The sequence below is a fragment of the Diceros bicornis genome, chromosome 18 (assembly GCF_020826845.1).
Source record: "Diceros bicornis minor isolate mBicDic1 chromosome 18, mDicBic1.mat.cur, whole genome shotgun sequence".
NCBI lineage: Eukaryota > Metazoa > Chordata > Mammalia > Perissodactyla > Rhinocerotidae > Diceros > Diceros bicornis.
The window spans coordinates 28287688-28313774 of record NC_080757.1 but is presented as its reverse complement, the minus strand read 5'-3'; the positions used below and the strand labels follow the sequence as shown (position 1 = coordinate 28313774).

General features: G+C 36.6%; 1 protein-coding gene across 3 annotated transcripts in view; it reads left to right on the top strand.

Moving 5' to 3' along the window:
• The first annotated feature begins 317 nt into the window (after positions 1-317).
• The window catches only part of DHX40 (DEAH-box helicase 40), a 42772-nt gene continuing 17002 nt past the window's right edge, over positions 318-26087 (top strand). Inside the window, exons 1-12 of one of the 3 annotated variants that reach the window (XM_058560515.1) lie at positions 318-473; positions 1300-1467; positions 2729-2874; positions 4558-4677; positions 4872-4940; positions 5317-5383; positions 6336-6467; positions 16590-16689; positions 18958-19044; positions 19180-19362; positions 23440-23520; positions 24156-24313. In XM_058560515.1, coding sequence (XP_058416498.1) covers positions 362-473; positions 1300-1467; positions 2729-2874; positions 4558-4677; positions 4872-4940; positions 5317-5383; positions 6336-6467; positions 16590-16689; positions 18958-19044; positions 19180-19362; positions 23440-23520; positions 24156-24313 — 1423 coding nt within the window. In that variant the 5' untranslated portion in view covers positions 318-361. Of the gene's footprint in view, positions 474-1299; positions 1468-2728; positions 2875-4557; positions 4678-4871; positions 5100-5316; positions 5384-6335; positions 6468-16589; positions 16690-18957; positions 19045-19179; positions 19363-23439; positions 23521-24155; positions 24314-26087 lie in introns of all 3 variants that reach the window. The other 2 variants (XM_058560514.1, XM_058560516.1) reach the window with 2 other exon arrangements.

Below are 26087 nucleotides of genomic sequence, written 5' to 3'. Positions count from 1 at the left end.
GTCAAAAAGCTCTGCAGTGATCACAGTGGCTGAGAAAAGGGGTGTAGCTTGGCTCTTCTGCACACAAGAGGAGAAACAGGAGGGGGCTCTTCCGGACCTTGGCGGAGACAGCTTCGCCACCCGAGGCGCAGCGCACACCGGCAGATGGAGGGAAACCCTCGGATCTGCGCCCGGCCGGGTCGCGGGGGTCGGGGAGCTTTCCGGCCGCCGCGCGCCACGTCATCGAACAGTTCCCCCTCCCCTCGCTTCGAGTCGCACGCGCGGAAGTAAACACCTCAACGTCATCAGGGCGCGTCTTCTCCTTTCCCCTCCCACCTTCCTAGATCGGTGGACGTGCTCACCTCCGCTCCGGGCCAGGTCTATGTCCCGGTTTCCCGCTGTCGCGGGCAGGGCGCCAAGGCGGCAGGAGGAGGGTGAGCGGTCAAGAGACCTCCCCGAAGAGCAGCCTTCGGCTGTTTCCATCGCTGATAGAGGTGCGGTCCGCGGGACGCTACGGAGGCCAACGGGAGTTACGGCATGGGGGCTTTGGGGGGATAAAAGTCCGCCTTCGGCAGGCAGAGAAGAGTGGTGAGGAGGCCGCAGCGTTCTCCTCATCCTCCAAGCCAGAGGCGAACTTTGCGTCCAGTGAGCACTTGGGTCTAGAGGGGGGCGGTCCCAGACCCAAGTTGGGTGAAAACCTTGCCGGGGGACAGAAAAGTGAACCCCAACGCCGAGACGCGTTCTGCTCTTAAACAGACGCATAAAGCCTTTGTTCTCTACCCATCTATACCACCCCCCCACCTTCGTGGGGCCGCCAGCCTGCCTTTGGGTACGGTATGAAGGGAGCCAGTTTCCAGGAGCCAGTTTCCATGGTTACCCACCACTTGGCCTTCTGGGATATCAGTCACTCTGAACAGGGACCTAACTTGAACCATGAATCAGAAGCAAACACAGGTGGCTTTTAATTCAGCCGAGAGTTTTCTACTGTTTTCCAGTTTGTGGTCTGTTGTTTCATAAAATTGGGTTTTGTGCTTCTGTATAGGTATGCTTGCATATACGTTGCCTTGTGCTAGGCTTACTTTGTCAAGTACTTTGAGTCATGCATTAGCATATGCTCAAGTTGTTAGCTTTCACTAAAAAGTTAGTTTGGGCTTATAAATCCTCACTTACAAATTGGACATAGGTGATTTAACTGAGAAGTCATGGATTGATCCCTTCCAGCCCTAAAATTCTATTGTTTCTCTTTTCATTTCTGGGAAATTGATTCAGAGATATCTTTACAGGCCTTTTCATTGCACAATTGTTTTTCTGTTATTACAGAAGATAAAGGATGCACATCACAGGAGGGAGGAACTACTCCAACTTTTCCTATTCAAAAACAAAGAAAAAAGCTTATACAAGCTGTGAGGGACAATTCATTCCTTATTGTTACTGGAAATACAGGAAGTGGTAAAACAACTCAACTCCCAAAATATCTATATGAAGCAGGTAATTTTATTCTGGGATAATATTGTGAGTATTTAAAAGATATCCTCTTAAAAGCTAATAGGACTTTTGTATTGCACAAATGCCCACTATTTATTTTACAGCCCCGATTCTTCTCTTGGCACACCCTTGGGACATCTTCCCTGCTTCTTTATAGTCTTATTTCAGATTCAGAAATTAGTTGAAATGCAACTTTTTCATTTTTAATTACTGTAATAATCCCAACTAGAATTATAGGTAGGTATTGATTCTCTGCCATAGAATAAGTTTGTCTGGCAGTAGACTATTAACCATTGGGTATTGAAATAATTTTCAGGGGAAAGGGATATATTGATATTCTTTGTTGACATTAGTATTTTTAGGTTCTTTCTCCAGATCATTATCAGGTAAATATTCCCTGATTCTGCTAACACCAAGCCAGCTAACAAATTATCCCTAAAGTATCTTCCTCTTCAGTATGGTGAAACTCTGTATCATAAGGTTAGTATAGATCAAAATTGTATTGGATATTCATATAAAAAATTTAAAAAATTTCTTAGCTTACACTAACTTACTCTAATGCATCAAATCTAAGATGCCATCTGTTAAGACATACCACTATTTTACATACTGTTAATGAAGAAAAAATGCCATCAAATTGTAAGATGCATCTCCCTTTCAGAGATATTAAAATAGTACAAAATGCCTATAGAATCTATGAAAGGTGGTATATTTAAACTTCTGTGGCAAAGGTAAATCTATTTTATGAAGTGTGTGGAATTTTATGGATTCCTAGGGATTGAAAATTCTTGGCTTACTCTTTAGAGTAAATCTTTAGACTGAAATTGGAAAAAAACAAACCTAATTAAAATATGTACCTTTTTTTTTTTTTGCTGAGGAAGATTCACCCTGAGCTAACATCTGTGCCAGTCTTCCTCTATTTTGTATGTGTGTCACCACCACAGCATGGCCACCACGGAGTTGTGTAGGTCTGCACCCTGGAACCGAACCTCTGCTGCCGAAGCAGAGCGCACCGAACTTAACCACTAGGCCATGGCCATGGCCCCCTAAAATATGTACATTTTAAATGGTTGTTAATATGTGTTCTTATTTTTAATTAATACTTAAATTTCTATGGTTCAAATGTAATACAGTATGTTGTTAATTTGCAGAGTTTTGTTTGGGAAACACTCGAACAGTTTACATTGATTGACCAGAAACAATTTAGCTCTCATAGGAATCGTTGTTTACATTTTTGTGTTTTTTTTACCTCTGGTTTTGTTAGGGTTTTCACAACATGGTATGATTGGTGTGACTCAACCACGAAAAGTAGCTGCCATATCAGTGGCTCAGAGGGTTGCTGAAGAAATGAAATGCACTTTGGGATCCAAAGTAGGATACCAAGTTCGTTTTGATGATTGCAGTTCTAAGGTACAAAAGTTTTGTTAGTATTTGTTTAAGTACTATAAACTTATAGAAAGAGTGGAGAAAGTTATGAAAGGTTTTAACCTCAGAATTCCATTTATATTTTAAAGAAACAAAAAGCCTCACATTGGAATTAATTTTTGTTGTCTATTGTTAATGCTTTAGCTCTGAAGTGTCTAATATTTATCCCATTTTCTCCTTTCTCAATTAGTTTTTAAGGGACAGTTATATTTATTTTTCTTAGAATTCTCTTATTTTTTTAGCTGTAAGGATCCTTGATATATAACTTACATTTGTATTCTTTTAAAAAAATTTATTGTAGTAAAATATAACATAAAAGGTATCATTTTAACTGTTGTTAGGTGTACAGTTCAGTGGCATTAAGTACATTCACAGTGTGTAACCATTTTCACTATCTGTTTTTGGAACTTTTTCATCATTCCAAACAGAAACTCTGAATCTATTAAACAGTAACTCCCCATTCCCTCCTCTCCCTAACCCCCGGTAACCTCTATTCTACTTTCTGTCTCTACACATTTGCCTATTTTAAGTACCTCATGTAAGTGAAATCATGCAATATTTTGTCCTTTGTGTCTGGCTTATTTAATTTAGCATGATGTTTTCAAGGTTCAGCCATGTTGTATGTTTGTATTCTTGAAGTCAATGGAAAACTGACAATCAACAGAGTCAGTAAGCAAGTATTTATTGAGCATCTTCTATATTCATGGTACTAGCAAGTTTAAAATTGTTTTCTTTTTAATAGTTAATAGTTAAAATTTACATTCCCTTAGGATTTCTTAATCCTGTACCAGATACAAAAGAATTCGTGATTTACGTATGGTACTTAGTAGGAATGGCCATCAATTGTGGCAGAGAATGACTCTCCAAAATACTGTCTTTGCCTTCCTAGTGGTCACTGCTGGGGACTTTTCTTCCTTTTTTTCCTTCTCTTGTTTTATAGATATTACTACTGTTAACTCCTAGCCTTTGGACCTTGTTCTCACCTGTTTTAATGCTGATTGACTGACACTTTTGTTAATAGGAGAATGGGCAGGGAAGAAGAGAGTGAGAGGAAATTGTGCACCTAACCATTTCCTCCACGTTTTCTCCTGAGTCCTCTAAAATAATAGCTCAGAGGGAGATGAATCCCATTTTATTGTTGTTTCTCACAATTTGCTCACCTGAAGCCATTATTGTCTTACCACTTTCGACTGACTTCATTGTATCTCATTGGTCACTTTTGTTGCTTTATCCCAGAACATCCACCTAGTTACTTATCCCTGTCTCTGTATAGATCACAAGTTTCATAATTTACCATCCTTGTTTAGACTACAGTCATGCACCTCATAACGATGTTTCAGTCAATAACAGACCACATATACGATGGTAAGTTCTATAAGATTAGTACCATATAGCCTCGGTGTATAGTAGGCAATACCATCTGGTTTTGTGTAAGTGTACTCTGTGATGTTCGAACAATGACAAAATCGCCTAACGACACATTTCTCAGAACGTATCCCTGTTAAGCGACTCGTGACTATAGTTTTATTTTATGTATTTTATTTAGTCAGATTAGTGTGATCACTTAACGTCTGTACATTTTGGGGGAAATTTTAGTTGCAAAGCTGGGGTGAATTTCTGTGATACTATATATATATAAGTTGATATACTCGACTGTTTGAACATTAGGAAACAGCAATCAAATACATGACTGATGGATGTTTACTGAAACATATTCTGGGAGATCCAAATCTTACCAAATTCAGTGTCATTATTTTGGATGAAGCTCATGAGAGAACTCTAACTACAGTGAGTATTTTAATATTTTGGTTATTAGACAGTTTACTTCTTTGAGGTAGCTTTTTACAGTATAGAGAACTGTATCTTCTTACTTACAATTTAATCTTTGAAATAGGAATTCTTTGGTTGGGAGAGCAAAATATTTAAAATAAGTTGGTTGTTAGGTACACTTGTGACTTATTAGAAATTTGCTTTTCTTTCAGGACATCTTATTTGGTTTATTGAAGAAGCTATTTCAGGAGAAGTCTCCTAACAGGAAGGAGCATTTAAAGGTTGTGGTGATGTCAGCAACTATGGAATTAGCCAAACTCTCTGCATTTTTTGGAAATTGTCCAATATTTGATATACCTGGAAGGCTTTATCCAGTCAGAGAAAAATTCTGCAATTTGATTGGCCCACGAGACAGAGAAAATACTGCATATATTCAAGCGGTACTACTTAGCATCCTTTTTATGTCTTTTTTATATCTATGATTCTAGTTGACTGAGAAGTTTGATAATTCCTTTGTTCCCTATTATTTTAATGGCAGCTCTCATAGGTCCTAGGACTTTTGATAACCAAATTTAATGCTTCTGTGGAACAAGGGGAGGTTGGGGACAGGGAGGCTGTATTTCCACCAGCTTATTATGCTTGTGTTTCTTGCTTTAGATTGTGAAAGTGACCATGGATATCCATTTGAATGAAATGGCTGGAGACATCTTGGTTTTTCTGACTGGTAAGCATTCAGTATCAGGTTTAAAATTTTTACTATTTCTAACGGGAATGTGGCACCACGATAGAGGGTTACCTTTTTTGGGAGATCTTGGTTCTACTCATGTTGCCCTAGCTTTTTATGATTATCTGAATAGTTTCAGGTATTGTATCTTATATAAGAAATATAAGACAATTCTACACTGCCATAAAAAACGCGTCTCATTAGTAAACATGTAAAATATGCTGTCCTTTTAGTAGAAAGATGTTAAATGGTCAAGTATTAATATTTTTATTAGTATGTCTTACATAGAGCTGTTACCACACTAAACATTCCCGGATCTGAATGATTAATTCCATTATTTCAAAAGACATCCTACCAGCTCCTTTCTTCTTTGAGTGGTGGGATGGTACCATGTGATAGCAGTACATAAGGTGTGGAATCCATGTCTTATAGATGTGCCTTTTTTGGAGGTCAAAAATAGAACAGTTAAATCTCAGACTAGTGTGATTCTTCAAGTAGCAGCATCCTGCTAACAGAAATGAGTCATTTCATCGCTCACCTCCTACTCTGCCTTGTACTGATGTCAGAAGTGAGACATTGTAACAATCTCTTGCCTTTTTGAGATTAAGTATTTTGAAATACACCTAAATGCAGTGTCTCCTGGACTAGCTTCCTCTATAGTATTGAACTTTATTGAGTCTTCCTCAAATACTGTGTTAACAAGATGAAAGGCTTGAAGAGTATAAACATTTTTCATTTTTTAGAGATTTCAATTCCTTGGAAACTAATGTTTCTTCTATTTTTAATTTTATTGTTGAGATTTGGTACAACTTGTATGTTCATCTCCTTTAGCTCAAATGAGAGATTTAAAATAACTGTTATGCAAAATGATTTTAATCTAGAAGGCATTTTTTTCATTCTTACATTACTTTTGCTGTTCAGTTGCTGACATTATTTTCCTCCCTTATTTCAGGTCAGTTTGAAATCGAAAAAAGTTGCGAGTTACTTTTTCAGATGGCAGAGTCTGTTGATTATGATTATGATGTTCAAGATACCACTCTAGATGGCTTGTTAATATTGCCGTGTTATGGATCTATGACAACAGGTAATTCCTCACTAGAAAAGAACATTTGATTTTTAAAAAACTTTTTACTGAATAATCACATATGTACAGAAAAGTGCACAGATTGTAAGTGTTTTGGTCAGCGAATTTCACCAACTGAACTCACCTTTGTAACCAACCTTACCTTTGTAACCAACCAACCAAGATCATAAAACAGAACATTAAGAGAACCAACATCCTTTGAGAGAAGTGATTTTTTTCTTGAAGTCTTTTCACATTCACTTTTTCATAAGCCTTGGACACATCCCCCTTAGTATTAAGAGTAGGCTATGTCCTCTCCCAGCAGAACAAAAATATTGTTGGTAATTTTTTGAAATGAGAACTATAATTTCATAAGTAAAATCTAATTTGCCACTGCCACAGAATTTCTAGAAATCATATATCCAGATATATCTGAGACTAAGCACAGTGGATTGTTTTCTTTTTAAGTAGCTACACAGTCCGCTTTTCAAGAATAATGCTGTTCTTTTGTAAATTCAAAAAGCAAATGCAAATTCTTATCGTTCTGATATTTGTTCATAGTAAATGTTGAATGAGGTTTAGAATTTGTTTTCTAAAACTCTTATTACGGAATTTGACTTGTAAAACTAAAGGGAAGTCAACTATAGCCTCCTATTTGGAGTTTGATTGGGATTAGCATTTAATGTAATGTAAAAAGCATTTAAATGTTTTTATATTTTATGTGTATTTTTGTTTTTGTTGAGTTGGTGGTTCTTATTCTTACATTAACAAAAAAAATTCAGGAATATATGTGTTGGTATATAATCATACACCACGTGCTATTCTGGAAATCTCTTTTGTGATGAGATTAGGCCCTTGCTCTCAATATTGAAATCTATTTTTAGATTTTTGCATCTTCAAGGGAATTCTTAAGGTCATTATTAGATATTTAAGGTTTTCGTTGTTTTCTGGAGATTTGATCTATTGACTCTTTTTATAATTTACTTTGTAACTGATAAAGTAATTCAAAACCCATTATGGTTGCTTTGTTATTAACCATTAACTGTATATATATATATTTTTTTCTATATAAAGTAAATTTTATTTTTTCCTTTTTACTACCACATGTTCTGTGTCTGCTATTGCTTTTTTATAATTTTATTTATTTATTTATTTCCCCCTCGCAAAGCCCCAGTAGATAGTTGTATGTCATAGCTGCACATCCTTCTAGTTGCTGTATGTGGGACGCGGCCTCAGCATGGCCGGAGAAGCGGTGCGTTGGTGCGCGCCCGGGATCTGAACCCGGGCCGCCAGCAGCGGAGCGCGTGCACATAACCGCTAAGTCACGGGGCCGGCCCTGCTATTGCTTCTTGTTTAACTTCCTGAAATCCAGTTTTTATACTATTAAAGGTTGCTAGGGAGCTATTTCTCAAATCTCATGGGTTTTTTCCATTAGTTTGTATTTTGGTTTTGTGATAATAATAGGTCTCCTTCTTGAAATGTTGTCCTCTGGGATAACATTTAATTATCTGGTTTTTCTGACCACTTTTTCTCTTAAGTGCTGCCCTCCCATCCTCCCCAGCCTTTGTTTACCTCTAAATGTTGACTGTTTCCTATGGTTTCATCCTTAGCTTGCTGGTTTCTTAGAATTCTCTGCTTTGGAGAGGTTGGCTCCTGAGACTCACCTGTCACTTCTCTGTGGATGACTCTTGAAAGCTGTCTCTAGTTCATTCTCACTCCTGCACTCTAGTCCTTCTAGGTCTCTTCACAGGGCTTTCTGGTCTGTGCATCATATCATCCTAGATCATTCAATCCAAACACGTGACAACTCCTACAGGTTTTCTTTTACTCTTGTCTTGTCCAGATCTTCTTTGCCTGTTTTTATTGTCACTGTTAGAGTTCATATCCTCAATTTGCTTTCCTGAGTTTTCAACATATCCTGCTTAACCCGTTTTCTCTCATTTAGTTTACCATTCTGCCTGCAGTGGTAAGCGTAACCTTCCAAAAGCACAGCTGTAATTGTGTCAGTCTCCTGTTGGGTAGCTTTAACCATTCCATATTACCCACTGAGTTAAAATGCCAACTTAATAACTTGGCATTCATTATCCTTCCACCGTGACTTCAACATGCTTTCAGCTGGTAATTCCCAGTGTATGTGATTTTCTGTGTTGGCACAGATATGGGGCTGGGTGAGTAGAGCCATTACTGAAGGGTTTTGTTTGTTTATTTTAGTTTCTTTTCTGGTTCCAAGGGCACTATAAGGGTGAGCTACTGATGATCCATTAGGAGCGTAATACTATTTATTGCAGCAGTTTATAACAGTGCAAAGAGGCATTCGATAGAGCTGGTGAAGTACTGAGTAATGGATGAGGTGGAGTTGGATGAAGTAGGGAGCAAGTAGCTGGTTTCTGGGATCTTAGGCTTTCTTTTTAAGCCTGGATAATACAATACAGCACTTATTTTCTTTATTATTGCTACTTTGGTGGTTGGGAGAAACAATAGTATAATGTTATTTTCTTTATTTTCTATTATGCTTTAGGAACAGAAAACTTGCACTTGGGAATGAAGAGAGGGAAGAAGGGTTTTCTGCTTGTAGCCTGTAGTGAAGGGGGTTCTAAAATGACCCATACCTGGGTTTAGTGAATAGGTAAAAATTATAAGGTGGATATTTTATATTCGCCCTTATTTCTGGACTAGCCATGAGGGTGACTGACTGTTTTAAAGGGAATTCTTAAAATATCTCCCTAATTGACATAAAAAATTCTTATCTGTCAAATGTGAAGAGGTGCTATGCTATCCCTTCTACTGCCAAGGTTATATGATCCTGCTCTCTGGGCTGAACTCCCTCTCACCCCTACCCTTTGTCATGTTCTGTCAAGCTCAAAATGTAGGAGGTATTTTTGATTCCTTTTCCTCACACATTTTTTTGGTGACTCTGTGTTTGCTATTTCCTTAACTTGAAGTCCTCTTTTCCCTTTTAGTCTCCCCTCTCGCTAGCTAAAATCCTGCTATTTCATTTCATGAGTGCAACTAACTTCATAAAAACCTTCCCTGATTTCCCTCCTCGAGACTGGCTGTGATCTCATCTTGATTTGAACCTCATTGTGCTTTACTGTACCTCTTGTGGCACCTAACACATTCTACCTGGTATCATGGTTGTCTCATCCGCTCTATGAGATCGTGAACTTCTTGAGGGCAAGTACTGTATGTTGAAGAAGTCCGATTCAATATTTGTTGAACTGAATTCCAGATTTTTTACTTTCTGCTGGCTGTTCTGTTGATGTCTTGCATCAAACACTATGTCTAGAACGTTATTCTTGTTTCTCTCATACCTTTCTGCTCTTCGGACTTCCCTCTTTTGTTCAAGATATTGCAGTTCTCCAAGTTTGTCATGCATCTAGGGAAAGCTGAGCCCCACAAAAATTTATGAACCGAAATAGATCTGTTACTTCATAAGTGACAGATATTTGCACAGACTTAGATAATTACTTTTTTAGCACTGAAAGTCATTATCTAATTCAGCCTTCTTTGGAGGGTGAGGTCTCAGATTCTTTTAAAAAGTTAATGAAAGCCATGGCTTCTTTCTCTAGAAAAATGCACATATACCCATATATATGTCTTTGCATAATCAGATTTCTTTATTTTACAGATAGAAGCTAAGTGATGTTCTTGAGGTCACATGGTACATCTGGTTATTTGATAACTGGTTATTTATTCAGTAGTGGGTGATATGATAGTACATATGTTTCCAGAATACATGAAGAAAAGGAAAAGAGCTTTACCTTTGATTAGTGTACAACATTTTAAAAGAGGAAAAACTCCTTATTTAGATTACTGCATAAATCCAAAAACAGTTTTATTTTCTTCCTTTCTTCTTTCTGCAAAACAAAGATATTACCTCATATGGCAAGTAGCTAGAATTTGACTTTGTCTATGACAGTTTCCTTAAAAGATTAGGGGAATAAGGCTAGTGAACTTAACATAACTTTATGTGGAATCTCTCTAAATGGGAAAATATTTCTTTCACCTTATGAAGCAATATATACTTTTAAAAAAAATAAAATCAGCAAAGTAAGAAAAATAAATTTACTCAGATCCCAGCAACATGATTTAGTGATAATCACTATTAATATTTCGAGGTATATTGTTGTGAACTTTTTCTTTATACATTTAAATATATTTTTATCTTTTAGTTTTTTTAAACAAAAAATGGAGTTATGTTATATATGCTCTTTTACATTTTTCTTTTTTACCCTTTGTAGAAATTTTAAAAGTAGAAAAATTTTAAAAGTAGAAAAGTACAAAAAAAAATTCATTCCCCACTATGCAGAATTAACAGTTAGTGTGTCAGCATATTTGCTCCAATTTTCTTTTAAGAAAAATTACTCAATTGAGGGAAAATGATACAGTTTCATTGTAAAGAATTCAAGCAGTGTACAAAGTTACAAAGGTAAAAGTAAAGAAATCACCTCAAATTCCTCCATCCAGAAATAACCATCTTTAATATTAGGAAAAACATTATTCAGACCTCTGTGTATGTGTACATATAGAAGGATAAGTAAGTAGATAGGTAGGTTGATAGAAACAGATTAAAAGTGAGATTATACTATTAGTTGCTTTTCAAAAAAGTATTTAATTTTACTTGAATTTACTTAAAGTTATATTAAACTTCAAGTAAATCTTTTTTTTTTTGTGAGGAAGATTAGCCCTGAGCTAACATCCGATGCTAATCCTCTTTTTGCTGAGGAAGATTGGCCCTGGGCTAACATCCATGCCCATCTTCCTCTATTTTATATGGGATGCCTGCCACAGCATGGCTTGACAAGTGGTGTGTCGGTGCACGCCCGGGATCCGAACCCAGGAACCCTGGGCCGCCGAAGCAGAGCTCGTGCACTTAACCGCTATGCCACCGGGCTGGCCCCAAGTAAATCTTTCTTTACCACATGAGATAATATTTTATAAAAGATTGCTTTAAAGTTTAAAAAGATGAAAGTGTTAAGAAGCTGAGGTTAATATCTTCTTTTTAGATCATATTTGATTGGAGATCTTCTCTGTTGACTCTGATTTGAAAAATGAGAACTTGAGTACTTTTACTCTTCTATATCCTCCCCTTCTGATTTTTGTTAGTTATTTTTACATTGCTCAGATGTATTCAGTGTTTACCATCAATCATTTTACCGTGGTTTTTCCATTCCTAAGTTACTTTTGGTTAATTTTAGATTAGCTGGATTTTCACTTTTTTTTTTTTTTTAACAGAAGGGCTCTTGAGTGTTATTTTTTTTGTTGTTCTTTTATGTTTGACAATGTCTGGCTTTTGCCCTTGTATTTGAACTACATCTTGGCTCAGTTTTTTGTTCTTGGGTCACACTTTCTTTTCCTTAGAACTTGGTAGACGTTGTCCAGTTGTCTTCTGGCATTGAATGTTGCTGTGGAGAAGTCTGAGGCCAGCCTGATTTTTTTTCCCCTCTTTGTAAGTGATTTGCTTTTTCTGTCTGATTGCCTGAAAATTTCTAATTTATCCTTAAATTTCAGTCGTTTTTATTAGGATATTTTTTGGTGTTGAGTGTTTTATATTAAAATTTCCTGCAATTTGATATGCTCCTTTTAAAAATCAACTTTACTGAGGTATAATTTACATACACTAAACTATGCCTGTTTTAAGTATACAGTTCAGTGAATTTTGATAAATGTACATACCTGTGTAACCAACCCCTACAAATAAGATGAACTTTTCTGATGTGCTCTTTTGATCTGTAAATTCTACTGTTTATTTCAGGGAAATTCTCTTGTGTTATATTTTTGAGTATAACTTTTGTCTATTTATTGGTTTCTGTACTTCAGGGATACCAATTATTCTTATGTTGGATTGCCTGTCTTCCATATTTTTTAGCTTCCTTCTAGTTACTTTATCTTTTTCAACTGCATTTACTGATTATCTTAAGCCTGTTCTCTGTGTCAGGAATTTGATTTTCAGCTGTATTAGTGAGAATTCTCAAGACATTTTTGACTCACTCAAAAATGACTTTGAGGGTGAGGGGTAGAGTTTGAGCTGAGCAGTGTTGTATCTCTTTGTTCTCAAAAATACTCATCTTTTTCCCCCTTTGATTGACAGTTTCTGTTTATTGCTTTAAGGTAGGTCCTTTTACACACACACACACACACACACACACGTACGTATACAGACTCTGTCAGACATATTTCTGCTTTGGGGGGAATTGGGGACAAGAAATTCTAAGAGGAAGTTTTTGGTTTGTTTGTTTGTTTGTTTATTTTTTTGTGAGGAAGATCAGCCCTGAGCTAACATCCATGCCGATCCTTCTCTTTTTGTGGAGGAAGACTGGCCCTGAGCTAACCTCCATGCCAGTCTTCCTCTACTTTATGTGTGATGCTGCCACAGCATGGCCTGACAAGCGGTGCATCGGTGCACACCCGGGATCCAAACCCTGGCCGCCAGCAGTGGAGCGTGTGCACTTAACCGCTACACCATGGAGCCGGCCCCCTAGGAGGAAGTTTCATATAATATGTTGTATACGTGTATTGTAGGAGCATTACTGCTTTAAGAGTGTTGAGTGATCTCTCCCCAATATCCTTATTTCTTGGTGGACCTGGAGCATTTTTCTGCCTTTTTGCCAGTTTTTTCCCTCCTGTTAATAACATCCTAGTATCTTATTAGGTACTGGGATAGATGGGGTAAGTTATGTCAGAATCTTTCTTCCTTAGGAAAATTAGGAAATGGAGGTGGTCATGGGAATTGCTACATCTTAATGAAAGTATTCAATCTCCCTCTTCCCTTCTGGAGAATGAGAATGTACTTTAGGATATATGTATTTAACTTTTTTCCCAACCTTTATAAACAAACATAAAACTGGCATGTGTTTATTCTTGTGGAATATGGTTTTAAAGTATGTGGGTGAAATGTAAATGTGAAACAAAAGTGAGTCTTGTCAAAACAGCAGTTTCAGGACTTTTTAATTGATTGTAGTGAACAAAATGGTAAATGAAACTAAAATTTTGCTTGAACTGAAGACTAAAACAAATTAGGTACGTTTAGAAATGGGTTGATTGAAAAACAGACTTGATTATAGATAAATATATTCAGAAGGGACATTTCTAATTTATGTAAAATTTTAGGGTAATGTGGAATTTTAAAGTAGAAGGATCTTTTTTTTTTTTTTTAAAGATTTTATTTATTTATTTATTTTTTTCCCCCCAAAGCCCCAGTAGATAGTCGTATGTCATAGCTGCACATCCTTCTAGTTGATGTATGTGGGACGCGGCCTCAGCATGGCCGGAGAAGTGGTGCGTCGGTGCGCGCCTGGGATCCGAACCCGGGCCGCCAGCAGCTGAGCGCGCGCACTTAACCGCTAAGCCACGGGGCCGGCCCATAAAGTAGAAGGATCTTAATTTGTTATTTATATAATGCATTTTTTATTTATCAATTCATTCAACTTTATTGAGCACTTTCTGTGATCCAGGTGTTGTTCTAGGTACTGGGGGTATTCTAGAATAAAAGAAAGTCCTTGTTCTTATAGAGCTACATTGTAGTAGAATAAATAGATAATAAATAAATGTATAAATATGTAATTTGAACTTTTGTTTGTTGTTAGTGCCATTGAGTCGATTCCGACTCCTAGTGACCCTGTGTATAGCAGAGGGGAACTCTGCCTGGTCTTTTCGCAACATCTTCTCACCTTCCAGCGCTATATCAGATAATGCTCTGCTGCTGTTCATTGGGTTTTCATGGCCAGTTTTTCCAGAAGTGGATGTCCAGATCCTTCTTCCTAGTCTATCGTAGTCTGGAAGTTCTATTGAAACCTGTCCACCATGGGTGACCCTGCTGGTATTTGAAATACCAGCGGCATAGCTTTCAGCATCACAGCAACATGCAGCTACCACAGTATGACAACCAACAGATGGGTGGTGTGATTCCCTACGCAGGAAGCGAACCCAGGCTGTGATGATGAGAGTGCTGAATCTTAACCCCTAGGCCACCAGGGCTGGCATAATTTGAACTACAAAGTAGTATATAATTCCTTTGAACCATCTGGAAGAAATGAGCTACCTAAATCTAAGAAATACCTAAAAAATAAAACACTTTTTATAAGCTGCCTTTCTAGCACTTTGTTACTTGTGAAATTAATTTCAGAATGATGTGGAAGAATAGCAACATTACTCAACTTGGTTTTAAATTTGCTATGTGTAAATCATGGGCAAGTCACTTGATCGCTCTGTGCTTTAGTTTTCTCACCTATAAGATGAGATGGTTGGTCTATTTCCATGATTTTAAAGCTGTGCTCATCTGTGCCACTTCTTTTCTCCCTCATGATAGTTCAACTTTGGTCTGTTTTATATATTGGAAATACATGGATCTTTGTAAGATTTTATTTGAAAACAGATTTTGTACTTTATTTATTTGTAAACAGGTTTTGTTAAGATTTTGTTGGCTGCTGAAAAAAAACAACTTGAGGTTGCTCGAGTAGAAAAAGTGAGTTTTCTAAACAAATACGGGCATATCTCATGGAAATCAAATGCAGCCAGGCATTTAAAAATTTTTTCTTTTTAAAATGTATATATGTACTTATTGTTCTAATATATAAGATAGAATATTAAACACACAAAATAAGTTTAAAAGATGTTATGAAAAATATAAAGAGAAATGCTAATCATTTCTTTTCATACCCCAGTAGACTTGTGTACTCTCTGGAGTGGTTACTCCTAATTTCTGGAGATCACTGGAATAGATGATCCACCCAAATCTCTTGCTTTGAAGTTCCTTGACCTCTTTAGCTTAAGTGATCTTTTCCTTCATCGCACATCAGCTACCCATTCAGCTACCCATTCAAAAGCTTACATCCTTGACTTTGTCATTAACATCATTTCTGATCTCAGTTTTAAACATCTTTCCGTTGATTACTTCATGTTTCTGCCAATTCACTCTACTGTTCCTAATTCGACAGTTTTCACAATGCATTGAGACTTGTCCTTTACTAGCCTTAACTGTCTCATTTTGCCCTTACTATAATCAGTTCCTTGTATACATTCTTTTTTTTTTTTTTAAAGATTTTATTTATTTATTTTTTTCCCCCCAAAGCCCCAGTAGATAGTTGTGTGTCATAGCTGCACATCTTTCTAGTTGCTGTATGTGGGACACGGCCTCAGCATGGCCGGAGAAGTGGTGCGCGCCCGGGATCCGAACCCGGGCCGCCAGCAGCGGAGCACGCGCACTTAACCGCTAAGCCACAGGGTCGGCCCCTTGTATACATTCTTAACTCTCTTGTCCTGTTCTCTTTTTAACCTGGTAGGAGAGCAAGTCTAGCCAAATCCATGTACTTATTTTGCACCCAGGCCTCTTAAGACCTAGGAAGTGCCAGGAACCCAGAAATATGCTCTTGTCAGCTCTCATGGCTGATTCATTCTTTTCTCTCTTTAGACTAGCTTTCTCTCCTCCATGTACATTAGTCACTTCCCTGTGGTTTACAAGTTTATTTTTCCTCTTTGCAAGAGACTAGCCTAGACAAATTGAGCATCTCTTGGACCTTATTCCAAATCCACAGGAGAATCAGATTGGCCCAGTTTGGGGGAGATGTTTTTATCCTTGGTGCCATAAACTATGGCCAGAGGAGCAGGGTGTACCATACTCTCAGCATTGCTCTTGGGGCCCACCCTTCAGAATGTGTGGGTAATAGAAATGGTGTGGCATTACTTGTTTAGAGAGGTAATCGTGAGTTGGGCAGACACCCAAAAAAGTAAAAACTGCTTAGCTAATCAATCTTTCAGGCAGAGAGAGGTCTTTCATCTGTAGTCCATGGATGGGCTTCAGAGAGTCCCTGAACACCTTGAAATTGTTTGAAATTTCTTTTGTGTGTGCACATATGTGCCTTTTAATGGAGAAGAGGTCCATAGTTTTTAAATATTCTCAAAGGGAGCTATGACCTACATAAAGGACTCTGCCATAGGGTTTATTTTAGCAGTTATGATCTGTCAGTCCATGGATCTAGAAATCTTAACAGTGAAAGGTGAGGAAAAAATAGTTTTTGCTATTATATTTTGAATTCAAGGTAAAGAGGTAGAGAAAACATAACTTCTAATGAAATGAGTTTTTCAAAACTTGAGTTTGACAAATGCATGTTGTAAATTAGTATTTTCTTTTTACATATATTTTAGATCAACAGAGGAGAATATTTTTGCCACCTCCACCTGGAATTAGAAAATGTGTCATATCCACCAATATTTCTGCAACATCTTTGACAATAGATGGAATCAGGTGCAACTTTTAACATTTCTTTTAAAGCCAAGGAAGCCACTTAGCTAATCATAAAACATTGAGTTTGCTTCTCTGTGCCCTCCACTGATTCCCTTCTCACGTACTTAACTTGTAATCACCTATAATTTTTTGTAATTATTGATTGCTATAGATAGGAAATGGAGAGGGACGTGCACATAGTATTTCTTTTCACACTTTTTAACTACTTGTACTGGGCAACTTGTAGCTTTCTCTTCCCAAATTTAAAATTATGTGTAATGCTTCATGAGTTTCATTAAATAGGAAGCCAAACTTGTTTTTCTGTACTTCCATTACCAGCATATACCTAAAATGATCTGATATTCCCTTCTCACCTGACAGCTCTACTTGATAGAGTAAGCTTTGTATATCCAAGTGTTTATCTGGAAATACTATTTCTCACTTTTCACCTTTTTGTGAAATGAACTATGATGCAGGTCACTTATTGTTTAGTGTAATCAATGATACCATCAAATTTTTGAGTAAATTTAGTAGAGAAACACTTGGAAATTTTAAGTTTAGACTGATAGCTAATGTGAAGTTCTTTCAGACGTGAAACCGCATCCCTTTTGGATATTTATCTTTTACCCAATATATTTTATATCCTTAATTAAGTCTGTCTGTCTGCCACAGGAAGGTTGGACCTAAATCCCAAAAGATCCTATATATTTCTTTTGGGTAAAATGATCACACAGATCTGAGAGGAAGTTTAATTTCCTCTGCTTTTCTCCTTTACTTTGAAAATAATGGATTCACTAAGGGTTAGGGGAGCAGCTTTCCTGAGTAAATTAACCTCTGTAATTTTCTGTTTCCAGCAAAGGCAAAAGTCATTAAATAGCATGTTTCAGAATGTTCCCTTAGTGAATGATAGACTTACTACTGTTCCTAACTTAGTTTTTTACCTAACGTGTTCTCTATGTAATTGTCTTAAAATGGTATTGTTAAAGGGCTAGCTGGAATCAGATTCTGAACCTGTTAGAATGGTCTAGAGCTGACTTCCGAGTTTGTTTTTTCAGAAGAGAAATTTACATAACATAAAATTAACATTTAAATTCCGCCCCCCCGAAAGCCCCAGTAGATAGTAGTACGTCATAGTTGCACATCCTTCTAGTTGGTGTATATGGGACGAGGCCTCAGCGTGGCTGGAGAAGTGGTGCGTCGGTGCACGCCCGGGATCCAAACCCAGGCTGCCAGTAGCGGAGTGTGCGCACTTAACCGCTAAGCCATGGGGCTGGCCCTAAAATTCTTTTTTTTTTTTTGCGAGGAGGACTAGCCCTGAGCTAACATCCTATGCCAATCCTCCCCTTTTTTCTTGAGGAAGATTGGCCCTGGGCTAACATCCATGCCCGTCTTCCTCTACTTTATACGGGACGCTGCCACAGCATGGCTTAACAAGCAGTGTGACAGTGCGTGCCGGGGATCGGACCCTGAGAACCCCGGGCCGCCGCAGCAGAACACTCGCACTTAGCCGCTGCGCCACCAGGCCGGCCCCAAAATTAACATTTAAAAGTGAACAATTAAGTAGTATTTAGTACATTTACAGTGTTGTGCAATCACCACCTCTATCTAGTTCTAAAATGTTTTCATCACCCCAGAATAAAACCTTGTATCCTTTAAGCAGTTACTCCTCATTCTCCCCCAGCCCCTAGCCACCACCAGCCTGCTTTCTGTTTCTATCTCTGTTTCTATCCATGTCCTATTCTGGATATTTCATATAAATGGAATCCTATAATATGTGTCATTTTGTGTCTAGTTTCTTTCACTTGGAATGTTTTTGAGGTTTATCCACATTGTAGCATGTGTCAGTACTTCATTCCTTTTTATGGCTGAATAATATTCCATAATATGTATATACCATAATTTGTTCATCCATTCATCCCTTAATGGTTAGTGAACATTCAGGTTGTTTCTACCTTTTGGCTCTTATGAATAGTGATACTATGAACATATATGTCTACAAGTATTTGTTGAGTACTTGTTTTCAGTTCTTTGGGGTGTATACTTAGGAATGGAATTTCTGGGTCATATAGTAATTCTCTGTTTAACATTTTGAGGAACCTCCAAGCCATTTTCCACATTGGCTGAACCATTTTACATTTCTACCAGCAATGTGCAAGGGTTTCAGTTTCTTGACTTAACAGAAGTCCCCGTGTAGTTGTTATTTTGATAGAAAAGGAGAACCCAAGTGGTTAAAAATTAAGAAGTTTTTTCTTATTTTCTAGAAACTTAACTTGTTTTCATTCTCCTTAGATACGTGGTAGATGGTGGCTTCGTGAAACAGTTAAATCACAATCCCAGATTAGGGTTGGACATCCTGGAGGTGGTTCCAATTTCAAAGTAAGTGTCTATGTCAGGGCTTTTTGAGAATTGAGAACAATTGATTAGATAATTTCTAGCTGGTTTGGGGTAGGTATTTAATTCCTTAGGAATCCCAGAGAACATTTTGGGGACTTTCTTTTCTTTCTTCTAAAGGAGTGAGGCGTTACAGCGAAGTGGCCGAGCTGGCAGGACTTCCTCAGGAAAATGCTTTCGGATCTATAGTAAAGATTTTTGGAACCAGTGTATGCCTGACCATGTGATCCCTGAGATTAAGAGAACTAGTTTGACATCTGTAGTTCTGACCTTAAAGTGCCTTGCCATACACGATGTTATAAGGTATGTAGATAACTTGAGAAAAAAAGAAAAATTTGTTAGAATGGAGCCAGGTTATTCCTCAGAAGTTCTTTTGAAATAGTTGACTCATACATCCCTACATTTCAAGGTTCAACTAAACCCAAATAAAAGGCTCTTTGCATTGCTTTATTGGGCTTTGATCTCTTGCTCATATTTTAACCTTGGCTTAAATGGGTATCTCATGTTGATGTTTATTTGGATCATTTAGTGACCACTGTTTATCTATAATGAAAGGTATATAATGACCCTAAATCAGTCAGAAATTGTTTTTTTTTTGCAGCATCTTTTGTATGGCCAGCATTGTAACTAGTACTATGAGAGAGAGTAATACTCGGTAGAAGTTTTTTGCTTTCACTAAGCTTAAGTTATATTGGGGAAACAAGATTCAGACACATGAAGCACTGTTAAATTAGTCAAATGTTAAACTATGTAATTAAGTGGTATAGGACACAATATTGTTGTAGGGGCTTGAAATTTCATATTATACATGGTAGAGGAAGTAATGAAGGAAAGTACTGTCTTGGTCTTAATAGTCTGGGGATGTAAAAGTGTCAAGAACTTTGAAAGAAGATGACCATGCATTCTTTAAATTTGTAATAAGAGGGGAAGTAATTATTAGGGGCATCCAAATATGTATTGTATACTCTTGGAAAGCCAATTTAAAAATTTTTTGGATAGTTATTGTAAGACTAGAGATTTTCTAAATGAGAACATAGATCCTAGAGAGAGGCAAGCATGTAATATATGAAATTCTAAGTGTAATCTTAAATGATACCAATGAGAAAGAAGAGCCATTTGAAGAACTCTAAAAGGCCAAATAGAAAGCTTTCAGATGAACCCAGATTTAAAAATAACATCACAAAGGATAGCAGAGCAGCATATAACCAAGAATAAATATATACTAGAAAAATAGGAACAGTAATTACTTACTATCCTCTACACTGAGTTATTTTTCCATCTTAAGTTTTAAGACTTAGAGTATACTAAAAGTCCCCAAAATGGTAGAGATCAAAAAAGAAAAACAAAAAAAAACACTTCTCTCCCCACCTCTTTTTAAGATGTAGATAGAATAAGGAGAGAACCAGTATTTGAGATAGATGGTATAGTATTTATAGATGACAGAAAGAAAAGGGAGTTTTTCAGTTATTATTTTTCTTCCCCTTTCTCATCCATCAAGAATGATTTTAGAACTTGAAAGGTAAGAATAAGTCTGGGGGCTAGCCCGGTGGCACAGTGGTTAAGAATGGCGTGCTTTGCTTCAGCGGCCTGGGTTCATGCGTTTGGATTCTGGGTGCGGACCTACACCACTCATCAAGCCATGCTGTGGCACTGGACCCACATACAAAATAGAGGAAGATGGGCACAGACGTTAGCTTAGGGCCATTCTTCCTCAAGCAGAAAGAGGAAGATTGGCCCTGAGCTAACGCCTGTTGCCAATCTTCCTCACCAAAAAAAAGAAAAAAAAAAAAAAAAGAACAAGTCTAGGTAAGAATGAACTGATGACCAATATGGATTAGGAAATAATGAGAGAAAACCTAATGATCATAAATGAGTTTATCTTGACACTATTTCCGTGGTACCAAAAGAACTTGCAGATTTAATGTCAGAGGTATTGTGGGTTGTTTATGAGAAATTATGCAGAACAGGTTACCAAAAAATTGTGAGAAATGCAAATGTCTTGCTTTTTCCATTTAGAAAAGGGGCAGATTCTGGAAACAACTGCCCAGTAAGCTTGACATTGATTCTTAGTAAATTTTAGCATAGTTTACTAGAAAATGGTTTTAGAGAATTTAGAGATTTATAATAATCCACATGAACCAAAATTGTTCACAAAGAATATGTCATTTTAAACCATTTCCTTTTCAGTTTGAAGACAGGACCATCCACATAATGGGTGCACCACAAGAATTTATTGAATGATAACCTAATGTCTCGTTTTCAATACAGTATTTAACAAGATTACATTTGACATTTTTGTGAATAAGGAAGTGACAGTACTGCTGAATGGAGTATAGTTGCCAAATAGCCAAATCTGGAAAGTATTGATTAACTGCTTAGCGTAGCCTAGATGGAGGTTTTACTTGTAGCATGCTGAACTTTGCTCTTTTCTGACAAGCACTTTTAATGAAAATATTAAATAAAGATATTGAAGTTCTGATTATCGAATTTCTGGAAAATGTCTTGATATCTAATTGGTAGATGATTAAAACCAAGATTTAGAATGGTCTCAACAGGCCAGAACCTTGGCTAAAATCAACAAGGTAAAAGTCTGAAAGGATACATCTTCTGTCCTTTGTTTTGATTGCACATTAAGGATATTCATGTGGAAAAGATCTGAAATTATCAGATCACCACAAACTTAATTTGAACTTGCAATTATTATTCTGTAAAAAACAATTTTAAAAAATCCCATTGGCATAGACTTTGGTTATATTAATAGACTGCAGTGTCCAGATGACTGGGAATTATAGCACTCCTGTTCTATGTTGGTCACGCTACTTTTGGAGTTAGTTTTGTTTATTTTTTATTTTTATTTATTTTTAATTTTTTGTTTATTGCAGTGACATTGGTTTATAACATTGTGTAAATTTCAAGTGTACATCATTATACTTCTGTTTCTGCATGGATTACATCATGTTCTGGAGTTAGTTTTGGACATCATTTTTTGTGAGGAGTTTGACCAACTAGAGTGTTTCTAAAAGATGCTAATTAGGTATAGTGGATCTCTTAGAAACCAAATAATACAAGGAGTGCTTGACAGAATTGGTAATTGATATAATAAAGAGAGAAAAATATTTGTAGTTTTTACAAATCTGAAAGGGCTTTTATATAGAAGAGGTAGCTGACTAGTTTGGTATTGCTCTAGGACAGGGGTCGCAAATATGGTCCAGACTCACTGACCATTTTTGTAAATAAAATTTGTTGGAACACAGCAGAGTTGAGTGATTGTTGAGAGTTGAGGCCATATGGCCTGCAAAACCTAAAATATTTACTATCTGAGCTTTTACAGAAAATGTTTGCTGACTCTTGCTCTAGAAGAAACCAGGACTTGTTGGTACAAGTTGTAGGAAGCTGACTGTAGAACAGTCTATGAGATTTTTGTTTGTTTGTTTTTAAATAGAGCTGTCAATCCTGGAGTAGACTTTTGTGTAAAGTATTAGACCTTTTGTCCTTTGTTGGACCTTTTTCAAGGTGAGAAATGGGAACAGATGATTTATCATCTCAAGACCTGTGGTGGAAAAAATAATCCAGTGCAGATAATATTAAATAATTATTGTTATTATTAAAAAATATATATATATTCATGCTTGGTTATATCCCACTTTGCTATCTTTGTGAATATTATTAATTTTCTTATGTTCATTAATGGTATCGTGGTTGTGTAAGATAATGTCCTTATTTTCAGGAGATGCATGCTGAAGTATTTTGGGGGTAAATTGGTATTGTATTTGCAACTTGTTTTCAGATCAGGAGAAAATAAGTGCATACACATACGTACATACATAAAGCAAATATGGTATAATTAATTGAATATACTTACCATTTTATCAAAGACCATTTTGAGGTACTGTTAAATAATTTGTAATTTTTTGGCCACTTTCAATTAATTTTTCTCCATTGTCTTATAAATTGTAATAAAAATTGTGGACTACAGAACAGAGTAGACTTGATACTGGCTATGAAGAATGGTGCAGGATTACGATAAGTAGAGAGGAATGGCAAGAGTGTTCCAGTAAAGGGGATCAAAAAGAAGTGCTTCTTGAATTAGATAGAAGGGTGTGATTCAGAAAAAATTATTTCCTCGTTTGCTGAACGCTGGTCACAATCATAGAATGCTTAAAAAAATGCTTAAAAAAAAGAAGAGGAAGACTTGAAAAATAGGAGAAGTAAAACCTTTTAAATAAATTTTCAAGTCTGTATAAAATTTTACCATGTTCAAGAAATTAATCTCAGAGGAAGATTAGCATGGATGTTAGCTCAGGGCTGATCTTCCTCACAAAAACAAATAAATAAAATAAAATAAAAATTCATCTCATTTCATATCATTTAAACACACAGGTTTCCCTATTTGGATCCACCTAATGAGAGACTTATTTTGGAAGCTCTTAAACAACTTTACCAGTGTGATGCTATTGACAGGTAAAAAACAAAACAAAAACTCCAACCACAACAGATGTTAATTTCATTTTAAAATAGGGTTCTTAATATTGTCTTTATCAGTAGAAAATGATGTGTTTGAGTTGAATGGATTGTTTTACCTGAAGTTAGAATTTGTCCTCAACCTTTCTTCACCACAATTCTGAATTTGAAAATTGTACCATAAAACTATTTTTGTTTAATATTGGTATTATTTAACAAGCAATTTTCGAGTACCATTTCATTGCCAGGAATTATAGTGGGTACATCAAAATGATAAGAGAGCCAGAGTCTTTGTTCTCATGATTGTATGATAGGGAAAGATTTGATAATTATCATTCTCTCATTTCTTCAAGGACATCCTCTATGCTTCTGTAGTATTTTGTGTCTTTTATTATACTACTTTATTCTGCCTCGCTGTTTAGCTTTTTGGATGTATTGTCCCTTGACAGTGGGAGTTTATCATTTTTATGTTTCTTCTATCAATGACCACAGTGTATCATGTTTCTTATATTGAATTGAATTTCTGGAGCTGATTTAAGGTAGTCTAAATTATATCTGGCTTATTCTGAATGATGAACATTTCATTTGTACACTCTCAAGGTAGAAAGACTTAAGAACTTTTTCTTTCTATTAAGGAGTGGCCATGTGACCAGATTGGGTTTGTCTATGGTGGAATTTCCTCTCCCTCCACATCTGACATGTGCAGTAATAAAGGCTGCTTCTCTGGACTGTGAAGATCTACTACTTCCAATAGCAGCAATGTTGTCTGTGGAAAATGTCTTCATTAGACCTGGTAAAAAGTTTATTGATGAATGTTTTTTTTAAATTAATAGACTTGATTTTTTCGAGCAGTTTTAGGCTTATGGAAAAATTGAGGGAAAGTACAGACACAGTTTCCCCTATTTTTAACATCTTTCATTAGTGTATTACATTTGTTACAATTGATGAGCCAATATTGGAACATTATTATTAACTAAAGGGATCACTGTTTGTGTTATATATTCTGTGGGTTTTGACAAATCTGTAAGGACACATATCCACTGTTACAGTATTATACAGAATAGTTTCACTCCCCTGTGCTCCACCTATTCATCCCTACATTCTTTCCCTCAAACCCCTAGCAACCACTGATCTTTTCACTATGTCCAAAGTTTCGCCTTTTCCAGAATGCCATAGAGTTTGAATCATACAGAATGTAGCCTTGTCAGATTGGCTACTTTAACTTAGCAATGTGCATTGAAGGTTCCTCCATATCTTTTTGTGGCATGATAGCTCATTTCTTTTTATTGCTGAATAATGTTCCATTGTGTGGAATTTGTTTATCCATTCACCTGTTGAAGGACATCTTGATTGCTTTCATGTTTTGGCAGTTATGAATAAAGCTGCTATAAACATGTGCAGGTTTTTGTGTGGACATAGGTTTTCAACTCATTGCTGAATCATATGGTAAGAATATGTTTAGATTTGTAAGAAACTGATCTTCCAAACTATCTTCCAAAGTGTCTGCATAATTTTTGCATTCCCACCAGCAGTGAGTCTGAGAATTCCTGTTGCTCCACATCCTCACCAGCATTTAGTGTTGTCAGTGTTTTGGATTTTGGCCATTCTAATACGTGTGTGGTGGTATCTCATTGTTGTTTTAATTTGCAGTTCTCTGACGAACTCAGGTCTTTTTTAATTGGGTTGTTTGTTTTCTTATTGTTGAGTTTCAAGAGTTCTTTATATATTTTGGATAACAGTCCTTTATCAGATATATCTTTTGCAAATATTTTCTCCCAGTTTGTGGCTTATCTTCTCATTCTCTTGACATTGTCTTTCACAGAGCATAACGTTTTAATTTTAATGAAGTCCAGCTTAACAATTATTTCTTTCATGGTTCATGTGTTTGGTGTTTAACTGAAAGTCACCATACCCAAGGTCATCTAGATTTTCTCCTGTGTTGTCTTCTAGGAGTTGGATGTCTATTTGTTCCAGCTCCATTTGTTCAAAAAACTGTCTCCATTGAAATGCCTTTGCTTCTTTGTCAAAGATCATTTGACTGTATTTGTATGGGTCTATTTCAGGGCCTTGTATTCTATTCCATTGATCTATTTTTCTGTTCTTTGTCAATACTACAGTGTCTTGATTATTGAAGCTTAGTAATAACTCTTGAAGTTGGATAGGGTCAGATCTTCCAACTTTGCTCTTCCCCTTCAACACTATTTTGGCTATTGTGGGTCTTTTCCCTTTCTATATAAACTTTAGAACCAGTTTGTTGATACAAAATAATTTGCTGGGACTTTAATTGAGATTGTGTTGAATCTATAGATAAAGTTGGAAATAACTGACATCTTGACAGTATTGAGTCTTCCTGTCCATGTACATGAAATCTCTCTCCACTTCTTTAGATCTCCAGTAATTCACTGAGCGGGTTTTTTTTTTGTGTGTGTGAGGAAGATTAGCCCTGAGCTAACATATGTTGCGAATCTTCCTCTTTTTGCTGAGGAAGATTGGCCCTGGGCTAACATCCGTGCTGCTCTTCCTCTACTTTATATGTGGGACGCCTGCCACAGCATGGCTTGATAAGC